The sequence below is a fragment of the Zingiber officinale genome, chromosome 4B, assembly GCF_018446385.1.
Source record: "Zingiber officinale cultivar Zhangliang chromosome 4B, Zo_v1.1, whole genome shotgun sequence".
In the NCBI taxonomy this organism is placed as follows: Eukaryota; Viridiplantae; Streptophyta; class Magnoliopsida; order Zingiberales; family Zingiberaceae; genus Zingiber; species Zingiber officinale.
In genome coordinates this window covers 123,060,124-123,074,162 of record NC_055993.1, presented here as the reverse complement: position 1 = coordinate 123,074,162, position 14,039 = coordinate 123,060,124, and the positions used below count along the sequence as shown (strand labels likewise).

General features: G+C 38.4%; 3 protein-coding genes across 4 annotated transcripts; 2 read left to right on the top strand and 1 right to left on the bottom strand.

Moving 5' to 3' along the window:
- Positions 1–390: 390 nt before the first annotated feature.
- Positions 391–4,357, top strand: LOC121976372 (protein PHR1-LIKE 2-like). 2 transcript variants are annotated; one of them, XM_042528510.1, is made up of 6 exons: positions 391–815; positions 2,816–2,892; positions 3,004–3,058; positions 3,465–3,534; positions 3,610–3,694; positions 3,915–4,357. In XM_042528510.1, exons 1-6 carry the CDS (start codon positions 653–655, stop codon positions 4,146–4,148), a joined length of 684 nt encoding a protein of 227 aa, XP_042384444.1. In that variant the 5' UTR covers positions 391–652; the 3' UTR covers positions 4,149–4,357. The 2 variants fall into 2 exon arrangements, with proteins under 2 accessions (XP_042384444.1, XP_042384445.1); XM_042528511.1 differs by having other exon boundaries at positions 405–815; positions 3,625–3,694.
- Positions 4,358–6,256: 1,899 nt separating this feature from the next.
- LOC121976370 (protein RTF1 homolog) lies at positions 6,257–8,864 on the top strand. The gene is made up of 2 exons (XM_042528508.1): positions 6,257–6,399; positions 6,708–8,864. Exon 2 carries the CDS (start codon positions 6,732–6,734, stop codon positions 8,718–8,720), a length of 1,989 nt encoding a protein of 662 aa, XP_042384442.1. The 5' UTR covers positions 6,257–6,399; positions 6,708–6,731; the 3' UTR covers positions 8,721–8,864.
- Positions 8,865–9,360: 496 nt separating this feature from the next.
- LOC121976371 (serine/threonine-protein phosphatase PP-X isozyme 2) lies at positions 9,361–14,039 on the bottom strand. Its single transcript, XM_042528509.1, has 8 exons — positions 13,816–14,039; positions 12,360–12,512; positions 11,146–11,208; positions 10,980–11,065; positions 10,824–10,899; positions 10,491–10,756; positions 9,906–9,984; positions 9,361–9,824 (listed from the first exon to the last, which is right to left on the bottom strand). Exons 1-8 carry the CDS (start codon positions 13,954–13,956, stop codon positions 9,774–9,776), a joined length of 915 nt encoding a protein of 304 aa, XP_042384443.1. The 5' UTR covers positions 13,957–14,039; the 3' UTR covers positions 9,361–9,773.

The following is a 14,039-nucleotide window of genomic DNA, read 5'->3' as shown; positions in this document are numbered from 1 at the left end:
ACATAGTATTTGAAGAGCTAATATCAATATAGATATCCTGAAAATTGTAATTAAATGGAAAGTAAAAAAATTTTAAATAACGGAGTTAAAAAACAAGAGATATTTGCATGAGCGGTGGAAGGAGGAGGGGTAGTCAAAATCCATAATGATAAAAGATAATAAAATAAAGAACAATAATGAAAAAAAATCGAAGATAAAGTAGATATAAACTACTTAATTAAATATCCACAAGCAATTATGTAAATACACATATAACTATGAGTTTATCCATTTTTATCATCAGTGTATATACCATTTCAACTCTCTTTGTTTTAATATCTCCATTAATATCATTGACTTGTCAATTCAATGGTTGGTGCTCTCATGGCGATTTCCATACTGTTCATTCCTTTCTTATCCTTGTTCGCCTCAAAGCTTTCGTCTTTGATCACACATCTCCGACGCAGACTTCAAATCGGTGAAAACAACGATGAAGATATCGAGGAAAGGAAGCTTTGTTTCGGTAATGGCATGATTAAGGACTAAGGAGGCGACAAATCTTGGTTTTGTGCCTTTGTTAGTGCAATGGCTTGAGCTAGGAGACAAAAAGCTACGCGCTTTCCCTTCCCTGCCCTTTCGCCTTTCGAGGATCGCTTTTCCACGCGAAAGGAGGATGTTTTCGGGGTTGATCCGCCGACCGGAAGCTTCGATTTTGCCGGAGGAGACGCAGGGCCCGAGCCTGGCGCTGACGGCGGAGCCCAAGCCGCGCCTCCGATGGACATCCGAGCTCCACGATCGCTTCGTCGACGCCGTCGCTCATCTTGGGGGACCTGAAAGTAAGTATCCTTTGCCCTTCATTGATGCTCTCCCTACTCCTTTTCTCCATAGATGACAAACAAATACCGAATCGTGAACTGCTTGCTTTCTAGGTCGTTTTCTGATTGATTTTCCCCTTCAAAACGCATCCAGATTTGAGTTTCCTTGCCGATTGACTCCAGATTTACTTTGTGATCCTATTGGGTGTTCATTGTGTCTCCTGATTGCCTGGAATCGCATCTCTTTGAATCCTCTCTAGTTAGAACACCATTTACACTTTCGATTTCAGTGAAGTGTGTGCTTTGGTTCTTTGGAGAATTGGAGGAATCTCCAAAGGGTGATTTGAGGTGGCATTCTATGAATTTGAAGCAGCACTAGAGTGATCTGCAACCCTAACAAATGATATCGGAGGCATTTGCTAAGCAGCAGTAGTGTGTTTGATGCTAAAGCTGCAATGGAAGTGATGCAAGACTTTTCTTGAGGTGAACTCATTCTTCAAAGGAAAAAAGGATGCAGTTCTTCACCTAATTCTTGTCGATGTGCAACAAAGGCCATTTGCAAGGACAACCGGCTGCAGGAACATGTTCATCTATAGAGGAGTGCAATAGAAGGCTGCACCATTATGTCGAACACATTGCTTCCCTTAAAGAGGACTGAGTACATATGTAATCACACAACCAAGAGGAACACGAACATGCATATCTATGGGGAGAAGCCTCCCTTTAAGTGGATTGAAAAGGGGAGGGGTAGGTTGCTTTGATACCAAGTCAAAACTAAGAATTCACCCCTATACGTATTTACACACATGCATGTATACAAATGTCTTGAACAGAATACCATGTGAGACTATGAGTACATATTGTAACACTACTTAATGACGTTGATTTTGGTTTGGTGACTAATAAATTATTGGATCCATGCCTCAAAAACATAGATATGCTTGTTTCCGCACAAATCACAATGTTGTTTCACTTATATAAAGTTGTCTCTTGTTCTTTCGGTGGCAACCCTTCAGTAATTTTAATATAGAACTGTTTCATGGTGTCACTATGTTATACCTAATGACAATCTTTCACCCCTATACATATTTTTACATGTGCACATACACAGATGGCTCGAACAGAATACCTATGATATAATATGTCATGCGAGACTACGATTATATTATAATACTATTTAATGATGATCGAGTCTGGTTTGGTGACTAATAAATTAGTGAATCCATGCCTCAACACAGATATGCTTGTTTCCACACAATGTTGTTTCTCTTATATGAAGTTATGTCTCCTGTTCTTTCAGTGGAGCAGTTCAGTATTTTAAATGACACGATTTCATGGTGTCATTATTTTACACCAAATGGCAATCAATCTTTCTTTACTTTTAATGCTTTTTTTTATCGAAAGGGATAATTAGTAGTGTCCTTGTGTCGATTTGAAGATCTAAATGTATGCAGTCAGCCTTTATATATGGTTTTTAAGCTTTTGTGATTGGCATTTCCATGAGTATTTATGATACCAAGATCATAGCAACAATGTGATATGGTCCTGAGTATAGGATCGAGTCACAGGTCGAGATCCGGATCCATACTTGGTCATGCAACACGTATGGGGGGAAGGGAGGAGAAAAAAGATTCGTCCTAGACAGAGTCCAAATCACTCAAGGCGGAAGACTCGTCCTAAACAGAGTCCTAATTGCTCAATTTTTTCTCCTCCCTTTATTAATAATGACACTCTTATATAAGGAGCAAACATGACAAAATTAGGAAAGACCAACCATAAAGGAAAACAAGGAATCAAAAATAGAAAAGCTAATTAGGTCATTATTTGTTTTCTACTATAGCAGTAGTTAAATTAGGTCATTATTTATTTTCTACTAATAGCTAATTAGGTAGTAATTAATTTGCTTCCCGCTATAGCGATGTTCACAAAGGCGTCCACCTCGGCGTTCACATCACAATGATATCATTCGATGTAAATCACTGGTTTTAACGAGTAAATGATGACCATGTTGAATATTTCAGAGGCAACACCAAAGGCTATCATGCGGACAATGGGCATTAAAGGACTTACGCTGTTTCACCTGAAAAGTCATCTCCAGGTATCAGCATGTTAAATTATATCGTCGGATGAATTCTTCCTTTGTTGATAGAATAAACTATTAACATGATTTTCTCAGTATAATACTTCTTTTACCTGTTATTGTTTCCAGAAATACAGATTAGGAAAGCAATCAGGCAGAGAGATGACTGATCAGTCAAAAGACGGTAGGTCAATTGGCTCGTATCTATACTCAACTCATTCTAGATATGACAATCTCCAAAGGTTTCGACGAAAACCTTATTGTAGCTAGGAATGAACCTTCACTATGTTCAGAAACTGTTTCAAGCTATTTTAGATCATTTGGATCTTTAAGTTTAAGTTCTTTCCATATCCTACGAATGCAACTGGCTGTGTTTTACCTAAACACACTTCCAAACTCGTAAATGAGATTCTTATACTCTCTTTGGAGCTGTGTTACACCAATATTGTACATGATAAAATGGGGAAAATGTAATAACAACATCACACTTGACTACTTTTTCCTAACGTTATTAATTCATTGTTATTCTGTCATTATCACTGGTTATTCATGTACCTTGTGGCGACAATTCTTTGTACCTTGTGTTTCAGCTTCCTTCCATTCGGAGAATCTAAGCAACAATGCTTTATCCCCAAGAGTGCCTATGCCTGATGTCAACGAGTAAGTCCTATTTTGCATAAGTTAGTAGGTCTAAATATAGTATGATGCACGGTTGTTAAACTTAGACACGGTTAGTTCTTCTGCTTTCAGAGGTCGGGAAATAAAGGAGGCATTACAAGCACAAATGGAAGTACAAAGAAGACTGTTTGAACAAGTGGAGGTACTGAGTAATCATCTTTGTTTCCGTCCATTTTGTGTAACCTCGACATTTACTATTTCGATCTTGTCTCTGTGGAGGTACCAAGTTAGTAGCTATTTACCGACTCTAATGAGACTTTAATATCATCTTTTTTACGTGCAATATTTTCAGCTAGTACACATTGTGTAAGCTCAAATTGCTTAGCAGATTTTACTAACACCCTTCTTCGTCCTTTGATTAGGTTCAGAAGCATATGCAGATCCGAATGGACGCGTTTCATAAGTACATCGATTCCTTACTCGCAAAGGCTTATGAGATAGCATCAGATCAAGTCGCTTTGACTAGTTTCGACTCAACTGAGCATCATGGACTTGCAGACATGCCAGGCAGAACCATTTGCACCTCCTCATCCGATCTCTTGACCCAATCTGTTCTCTATCAGTTATCCATGAGCTCGATGAACATGCCTACCTGATTGTCGGAGTAGTACTGTTCCATCGCAGGAGGCCACTTCTTCCTTGGAAGCCATATGAAGTGAAGAACAAACCATGCTGATCGAAACTGCTATCACTGCACTAGATCTCTCTTTCCTTTGTAAATGGAGAAAGAAGCATTAGCCTTTTGTAAGATGATTGAAAACACTCCAAAATTGTTTACATGAAGTTTGTTCTTGTTCTTGAGCCATTGAGATTGAGGATGCGAATGGTTAGTGTTTTGTGTTTATTTCAACTATTTACGATTGATGATTAAAACTTTTATTCTTTTAGTTAAATTTTTAGTGAAATTATATGACTACTAATATCAAAATTACTTAAATTATTAAGTATTATATTGATTAATGTTTTTGTCGTCCACCTTTAGCCGATCCTAAAATACTCATTATATTGGTTAATGTTTTTGTTGTCTTCCTTTAGCTTATTTACGACGTAATGCAAGGTTTGTTTCTTCAGATAACAAACTTGGGACCCTGGCTGTTGGGTAATTAGACAGTTGTATTTTTGAATTTATCCTGATAGTCGATGAAAAAATTTCGTAAGATCAAATTGATCATTTATAAGATTCATCGATTTGAAGAGCTTGAACTTGAATTATAAAAAAAAAGAATGAAAATTAAAAGGGTGCCTATCATTTGCATTTATTTTAGATGGACACTTCAATTAAAGTCAATTGAGCATCCCATTTTACTTAAATGATCCAAAAAATCTTTACATTATTTGATCACTCGGTCATGTAGAAGCTAGCATGTAGCTTCTATAAGAATAGAAATTAGTTGCTAGCTTCTATAATGTGTAGAACTTAATTGTAAGTTTCTATACCAGTGATTTTATATCATTTTATTTTGTTTCTCTGAATGACAACCTGATTAAAATAACATTTCAACTAGCAAAACGATGAAGGATACTCATTATATTTCAAATGAACATTATCTCATCACAATCAACCGGATAGAAGTTAGTATGTAACTTTTACACATTGTAGAAGCAAACATGTAACTTCTACACTATATAGAAGTTAGTTACTAGTTTTTACAATATGTAGAAGTTACATTTTAATTTTTACAATTATGATTTTATATCATTTTAAGTTTTACTTTTATGAATGATCATCTAATTAAAATAATATTTTAACGAGCAAATCAATTGATGGAAACTTCATGATAGTCATTATATTTCAAATTAAATAAAAATAAGCCATGTAAAAATTAGTATGTAACTTTTTATATATATATATATATATATATATATATATATATATGAACTATCTAAAATATCCTTATATTATTTGATTATATATATATATAATATGTGAACTATCTAAAATATCCTTATATTATTTGATTACTCAACCACATAGAAGATAACATATAACTTATACACTTAGAAGCTAGCAACTAGCTTGCACATTTGTATAAGTTATATACTAACTTCTACATATAAGATAATATAAAAATAATTTAAATAGTTCTAATTACATGGGACGTTCACTTACCTTTAATTGAAAATAGGACGCTCATATAATAATTTAGTAAACGATGATGAATGCCCTTTTACTTTTGCCCCCCAACAAAATACTCTTATTCAAATACCATTATAGCACATTCAAAAGTGCTACAAGATCCTCATAATTACTCTAAATAATTTTAGTTAAAACTAAACTATTTTAACATGGATTAAAACTACTCAAAAATATTAATAAAAATGATTCAATTGGATAAAAATAACACTAACAGAATAGTTTTAATCCAAAATGCTAAAATTAAAAATTGTTTGGGCCAAATTTGTTATAATTGAACCATTTGGATCTACCGGATTGATCTATCCCATCAAATAATTTAAATGAATTTGATTAAAATTTTATCAACTATTTTAAACAGGTCCAGACGGACTGACCCATCTGAGCCCATGACTCGCACAGAACTATCCATAGCAGACTTAGGTTGGCCCGTAAATTTAAATTTGTCAAAGGGGCGTTAAAAGAAGTAAAAACTTGAGGGTTTAATAAAAATATTGTAGCATTCGAGGGGTAAAATAAAATTGTTTCCGGAATATTTGATGGGCCTGGCTGCCGGCCTATGGGCTCTGACAATGACTACGAAAGCCGCCAGATCGACCAGTCCACTCGCGACCTCCGCCAAACAAAGCCACGAAGTGATATCCTGTCGAGCGAAACCCTAGCCACAGACTTCTCCGGTCGCTACTGGATCCTCTCTTCGTGCCTAGCGATCGGTTTGGTTCCCTTATCATGGATTTCTCCTCCTCGATCTTTGGTTTTCTCATGTTTTCGGTTGAATACCTCTTTCGGCGATCCGTATCTGATGTGGTTTTTGTGCAAAAAAGAAATCTTTGTTTTTTTTTGGGTGTGTGTGTGTGTGCTTTCCCTCGATTTTGCTGGTATATCGAAAAATTCAAATGGGGAGATTTGCTCGGCTCCGATAGTAAAATGATTCGATTTATAATTTTTCGGAAATTTGTTTTTCTGGTGATGGATTTTCCGTTATTTGGTTGAAGAAAGTTCGTGATTTGTTTCTTGGCAGATCATTCGGAAGGAATAGGTCACCATGGCCGATCTAGAGAATCTGCTACTGCAGGCAGCTGGAAGGACAGGGTCTGGCCGGAAGAACAGCAATTCACGCAAACAATCAAGATGGAGGCGAGATAGTTCTTACTCCGACGGAAGTGACTCCAAGGATGATGATTCAGACAATCCCAAGTATACAAAAAGGAAACCGCCAGGCTCACAGATTCCGCTGAAGAAGAGGTTTGACCCGCCGGAGACTGACAGGAGGAGCAGCCGGAGAGATGATGATTACGATGACAGTAGTCGCAGACACAGTGATGACGATTCAGACAGTGCTCCATCGGTTGGAAGTGATCTTTACAAGGATGATGCAGACAAAGAAGAACTCGGGAAGATGTCTGAGCTTGACAGGGAGATGATATTGGCAGAGAGGAGTACTAAAATAGATGATTACAAACTGAAAAAGATGGCAAGAGCTTCATCTTCAAAGATGGAGAGGGGCCGAAAGAGGGGCTCTCCTCCAATGCCACCTCCCGGTCGCTCAGCTGCCCGCAACGATAAGACAGCCGCAAAGAGTGCTTTGAATGAGCTGAGAGCAAAGAGAATGAGACAACAAGATCCCGATGGCTACCGCAGTCGACTAAGGGACTTGACCGGGGAGGGAAGCAGCGGTGGTTTTGGCCTTGGCGATTCTTCTCCTCCCAGGCATAGAAGTATTGGTATGGCTGCCAGTCCTCCCAGTGATAACAGCAATGAAGGCGAGAGTGGAGGCAGAATTGACAGCGAGGACGATAAGTTCGGAGATGATAAGAAGATAGATGACGACTTGGAGGATCTATCCCCCTCAAGGTTGGATGCGCCAAAGTTTGAGGATGTTAAAGAAATAACTATCAGGAGGTCAAAGCTTGTGAAATGGTTCATGGAACCCTTCTTCGAAGAGCTTATCGCAGGATGCTTTGTGCGGCTTGGTATTGGGAAGACTCGCTCCGGGAAGCCCAAGTATAAGCTATGCTTAGTACGGAATGTTGATGCGACTGACCCTGAAAAGCATTACAAACTGGAACACTATACAACATATAAGTGGTTGAATTGCATATGGGGCAGCGATGCATCGGCTGCTAGATGGCAGATGGCTATGGTTTCGGATTCGCCACCATTGGTAGATGAATTCAACGAGTGGAAATGGGAGGTGGAGAAGGGGAATGGCCGGATGCCGACCCGTCAGGAGGTGCTCGATAAGAAGGCTGAAATCCAGCGGATCAATAACTTTGTGTATTCCGCTGCTACTGTAAAACAGATGTTGCTGGAGAAGAAGTCAGCCTCGTTGCGGCCAGTCAATATCGCTGCTGAGAAGGACCGGCTTAGGAAGGAAATAGAAATTGCTGAAGCCAGACGCGATAGAGCAGAGGTGGAGAGGATCAGGGCGCGATTAAAACAGTTAGAAGACATGCCACAGCGTACAAAGCAGCTTGATGAAAAGGCTGCTCGATTGTCAGAGATGAATAAGAGAAACCGAGCTGAGAATTTTAAGAACGCCTCGGCTTTGAAACCAGTTAACACTTCCTTGAAGGTCGGTGAAGCTGGCTACGATCCATTCTCGAGGAGGTGGACAAGATCGACAAACTATTATGTTGCAAAACCTGGGGGAATTGACAGTACATCAACAGCAAATACTGAGCATGGCAATTCTGTTAGTGCAAATGTAACAGCGTCAATGAATGAAGTGGAGAGAGGTGAAGCAGCAACTGCTGCTGCACTGAGAGCTGCAGCCGGAGCCGGTAAGCTGGTTGATACAGTCGCTCCAGTAGACCAAGGAACAACCTTTAACTTCCTTCATGATTTCGATCTGCCGATCTCGTTGGCTGCCCTACAGAAGTTTGGAGGTCCACAGGGTGTGCATATCGGGCTCTTGGCAAGGAAACAGAAAGTCGAAGCCACTTATGGATACAAGATTCCCGATAGCGATGGGAGGAGGCATCCGCTGACTTTGACAGTCAGTGATTATAAGCGTCGAAGGGGTTTGCTGTGAATGATACTCTCACGAATTGTTCTATGTTAGTTTGAGGTAATTCTCATGGATGAGATTGCCAATCGAATATATGGTATGGCTTGCCACATTTGACTTGATCTCCCAACTATCGAACATTGAAAAAGCTCGGCATCTTTTCTATCATATGAAGTCTATTTTTATTTGGATGATCATAGTGAATTCATTGGATGACATTAGAGATCTAAGTTGGAACAAAAGAAAAGATAAGAAACAAGCTTTGTGAAGGAGAGCAAAGTCATATGTGAGTTTGCGATCGGAACAGTGGGGATGGTAGAGGACTTGTTTTGATCGAAGCTGTTCCTGTGAACAAAATAGAATGAATACAATTCTCAGGTTGTGGGATATCCACTCTATTAGTCGTTAACAAAAAACGACAGCAATTTGAGTGAAAAACATCAAAACTTAAAGAGGATCAAGTCTTGCAAATCAAGGCCGTCACCAACATCAACATCATGCCGAGGGAGATTTCATCAACAAAATCTTGTGTTAGCCATCGAAGATCCAATATGGACGGCAAAGCAAAAGCATTCTTACACACAGAAACAGAGAGCAATCATGAAGTTCACCTCATCGACTAATACAAGGAAGAAGAAATGCTCCTAGAATACAAGTACACACATGAAAAACCAAAAGGTCATATAAAAAGGATATAGTTCAAACCCAAACCAATCGATCTATCGAATCATGATTTTTCCCAATGATAACCGATCGAACCAGCTGATTCATATTGATTTTTTAAAACCTTTCTAGCTGGCAAAAAAAAAACAAAAAAAAAGAGTTTCCATCCAATATTCGAGAAAGTGTGATGAAGATGGTAATGAGTCAACATCTCACTTCCCCACGGCATGTGAAACAACACACAATGGCCATCAGATATAGAGATGAGAGCGCCTCTAGAATATTAAATAGCGATCTCTCCATTTCTATTCCATTCACTGCAACATAGTTGAATGAGCTCGACACCAGGATTTGCGAGAAAACCTGAGGAACTTGCGAAATAAGATTACACCTCTTCTTCTTCTACTTTGGTATTCAGAGAAAATAATCAGGGGCTGGTTTCTTTGAAGGAACTCCTCTAGATTCCTGCAATAGGTTAGGTCTTAGTGAGTTCACTATGTGGGATAAAGAGGAAAATTTAGAGAAGAAAAGGTTATAGGAACGAACATGCGGCGCAGCTTCAAAAACACGAAATTGCTTGTTCAGATTCTCGTCGAGCTCCAGAATAGCAGCCACATTACCACATCTGGAAATGGAACTTTTTAATGTAAGGTGTAGTTTTTGATTCATAAACACAGCAAACAGCATTCCAAATCTATCAAGGAAAACTGCGGAAAATAATAGATCTATCAAGAATAGATGAAAAACAAATAGGGATGGAAGAAATCAACTAAAGTGACATCCTTCAGACTTCTCAGAGAAGTTTTCAAGAGAAGCAAGACCTCTGAAACTTGATCTGTGGGCAGACTTAAACAACTAACAAAATTTGTTCGACTTTATTGGAATGTAATTACATGACCTCTTGTTTCCAGTTTGGGGATAAATGAGCAATAACTGTAATATTATGTTTGAAAACAAGAAATTGCTTATAGCCATAATTGACTAAAAACAGATGCAAAAAAGCCAAATTCTAGTTTGTTGTTTTATAAAACTCGGTGCAAAAAGTTAGGAAGCTTCGACAAAAAAATTGTTAGTTAGCTGCACCAATACTACTTAATTAATATTAAGCATCGATGAGCAATTTAAGAGCACCTGTAACAGTAATTTGGAGCAGACCACACTGTTACAATCTGGTTATTGAACATCCATTTGTACCCTTCCATTACGAGTTGATGTGCACGGCAAATATAATCGATGTTGTTTGCATGGTTGAATGATGTCACAACGTTTCCTCCAAACAAGAAACCTGCACCCCTAGGACTTAGCCCCCAGCCATCGACATCTTCTGGATCTGACCATAGCAGATCACACATGGCTCCATCATGGGGCACTTCTTGCTTGCGATCAATTGTTCTTATCTGTAAAAGATCATTAGTGACAGTCAAGAAAGTTGCTTGACAGGCATGAACACACAAGAAAACTGACCTGATCTAGTGTTGTTATGGCAGGAGAAAGACCCCCATGAACACTAAATATTTTGTTTTCGATCAACGCTGACAGACTGAAAAATTGCAAGAAGGATAAAAGTAACACTAGCAATTAGGATCTATGCTGGATTACTAGCAATATGACCGATATTACCTCAAGTAATCAAAAATGTCTGTGCAATATCTCCACACATTCACAGAACCATACTTGCGAAGACACTCATCATAGAATCCATATACCTAGCCGGAAGGAACACCAATAGCTTGTAAAACAGAATTAGAACTCATGGAAACCATTGTAGTTTTTTAAGATCTTGAACCTGTGTGATCTGCCGGCTTTCATGGTTCCCTCGTATTAGAGTTATCCGGTCTGGATACCTCACCTACAGAAGCACAGTGAAGGTTGAATAGAAAGAATGGGGAAAAAACAACTGATCGTCGGCAACTGCAAAATGTAAAGAAGCAGCAGAATCGATGCCCGTCATCCCAAGCCAACTTTATGGAAAATACTTGTAACTGTAACTCATTTATCATCGGAAGGTTTCATGATTGATCGCAAGGTATTAAGTGAGTACAACCCTTTATCTTTGTGTGTTAGTGACAACCTCTGGAACTTGCAAAACATTCAACAATAGGCAAACAGGCAAGCTGTCTATATTACAGCACCAAGTCGAGCAGACACAATTATCAGTAAAAAATAACTCCAAAACATACAGGATCATCAGATGACAGACACCAGTCATACCAAGTAGGTAACTTGATGCCAAACACTGATGGCTCACTAATGCATTTATCATGCAAATGTTTCATCACATATAGTCAGTGAATTATTATCTACCTCAATGTTGTCTTGTGCTTGTGACAACCTCTGGAAGTTGTTTTAAATTATTTTGGCACACAAAATGCAATAAAACTTTACAGAACAAGCAATTGTTGCAACTATTTGAGGTATGGATCTTATCTTGCTGTCTACGTATTCTAAGCACAGAGGCAAAAATTAACTTGACACAGGTTAGATGCAGAGTCAAACTGTAGTCAACAAGAAAAAAAATAATTTTGACTTCAACCAGAAGCACACATCTGCTCATGTAGAATTGGCTTCTCTAATTGAAAATTCATCTAACATTTTTACAAAGACAAAAAAGGGACTGAAAAAAAAACATCTTTAATGTTAAGTGTTCAAGCAACATGGAAGAATTTGGTTCTTCCTGTCTTGTGGATTAGGTATTCCTTGCTTACTTGATAGTTTTGCTTTACTGGAAAGTAAAGTTTTATTCAAGATTCAACCATATTTAAGATTTCAATAGACAAGCATGGCCATATGAACACTGTCAAAAGGAAATACAATTGAAGAAATGATTTTCTCTATGATCCAAAGTTTGAGGTGGGGCTTGGAGCTTTGCTCTCAAACAAGATATGTGTTAGATTGGACTGTCAATCTCTAATAAGTAGCTTACACATAAATGCTGCAAGTCCTAAAAATGTAAATAAGTTTTTTTTTAAAAAAAATATGGACAGAGGTGGAAGAAGGTACCTTCAGTGCTAGCAGAAGCAAAAATGTTTCAACTGAATAAAAACCCCGATCAACAAAATCACCCAAAAATAGGTAATTTGTCTTAGGGCAATCGCCTCCTACTTTGAATAGTTCCTTCATGTCATAGAACTGACCGTGAATGTCACCACATATCTGAGATAAGCAAATCAAAAGCAGTCAAGAAAGAATGTACCAAGTCCAAACTCATCAAAATTATGATGGATCTAATAATTGATATAAGAAAACAATGTCAAAAACATTGTACAACTTGAAAACAACTATGGCAGCCATGGAGAATGGAAGAAAGAAAATACCCTGGAAAAACATAATTCATTGCACAAAGTAACAAATACCCATATATTTGGTACAATGCCAGATGCCATAAGATAAACTTTAGGACAAATCAAATGTCAAATTTAATTGACACTAAATATTGCAGGAAATGGAAAGGTTTCCTTACTAAATTTCACACTTATGAAACATAGCCAAAAAAACAAAACAAAACAAAACAAAAATTGTTGCTCCAGTAGATTGAAAAACAAATTGCTGCAGATAGGCTGAAGTGTAGAGAAAGCGCAATAGTTTGGGTTACATGGGGAGAAAGATATTCTAGATCTTTTGGACGATGCAATATGTACGATAAGGATTAAATGTGCTTCCATGTCAAGCAGAGAACCTGTCCTGCCAACATATCATAGATAAACTAATTAGCAATTGATTTGGCTTTCCTTTACATCCTAAAGTGGAGCCAGAATGAATCTATCCCAATGCAAACCTTAGAAAATCCACAACCAGCTCTTTGACAAGCTGACCTATGTAGTTCAAGACACATTCAAATGTAGTCTGCCGATGCTTGAAAGATGCAGTTCATAGAAAGTGATCTAAGACCAGGAAAAAAAATGATATTTTCATGCAAGGATGGCTATTGGAGTCTTGAATCCAGAATCTTTTTTTTTTTTTCAATCCAATTCCAATTTCAAGTGTTCAGCATGTTAGCAAAAACTAATTGAACATACAAGCAATTGGACAAAACTCAGCACTAGAAATCACACTCAAGAAACAATATTGGCATACAATCAACAAATTCGTGTCTCAGTAACTACAGATTTTGATTCTGCAATTAATGAAATATATATTTACAATCCCAACAACATATAGGAGATTACATCTAGACACGCAAGGTCAGTTTGCAAATTTGGTCACAATCAACTCAAATTTATCCCTCGATGTGAGAAATCGAAAACAAACCCTAGCCACAAAATCCGAACGAAAAAGATCCTGCTTTGGTTAAAAAACAGTGATCAGCAGACGATCTAAGCGCACCCATACCAAACGCAGATCGAAGAAGACCTGGCGAAGACCGGACTCGATTCAATCGACCCATTAAGAAAAAGGATATAACAGGAGAAAAAACGAAGCGGAGGCGGACAACATGGATCTAACTAGGGTTCCATACCGTGACCGGAGCATCGACTCTCTGCACGTTGCTCTCCTCAACGAGGATCTCCATGGCCTTGAGGCACAGCGCCTTCACCTCCGACTCCTTCAGCGGCTCACACCGCTTCAGCTGCTCGATTTGACGGTCCAAATCCGACATCTCCCCTCTCCTTCACCGCCTCAAACTCCGATTTCTTAACTTCCAGCCCCGACTCCTCCTCCCCCCTCCCTCCCTCCCTCGAT

Excerpts from the sequence above, each read along its gene's own strand:
- LOC121976372 (XM_042528510.1), top strand. The coding sequence starts at position 653 with ATGTTTTCGGGGTTGATCCGCCGACCGGAAGCTTCGATTTTGCCGGAG. Across the intron at positions 816-2,815 it reads TCATCTTGGGGGACCTGAAA|AGGCAACACCAAAGGCTATC; the intron begins GTAAGTATCCTT and ends TGAATATTTCAG. Across the intron at positions 3,535-3,609 it reads CCTATGCCTGATGTCAACGA|TTCTTCTGCTTTCAGAGGTC; the intron begins GTAAGTCCTATT and ends AGACACGGTTAG.
- LOC121976370 (XM_042528508.1), top strand. The coding sequence starts at position 6,732 with ATGGCCGATCTAGAGAATCTGCTACTGCAGGCAGCTGGAAGGACAGGG.
- LOC121976371 (XM_042528509.1), bottom strand. The coding sequence starts at position 13,956 with ATGTCGGATTTGGACCGTCAAATCGAGCAGCTGAAGCGGTGTGAGCCG. Across the intron at positions 11,209-12,359 it reads TGCTTCTGCTAGCACTGAAG|GTGAGGTATCCAGACCGGAT; the intron begins GTACCTTCTTCC and ends GTGCTTCTGTAG. Across the intron at positions 10,757-10,823 it reads CCATAACAACACTAGATCAG|ATAAGAACAATTGATCGCAA; the intron begins GTCAGTTTTCTT and ends GATCTTTTACAG.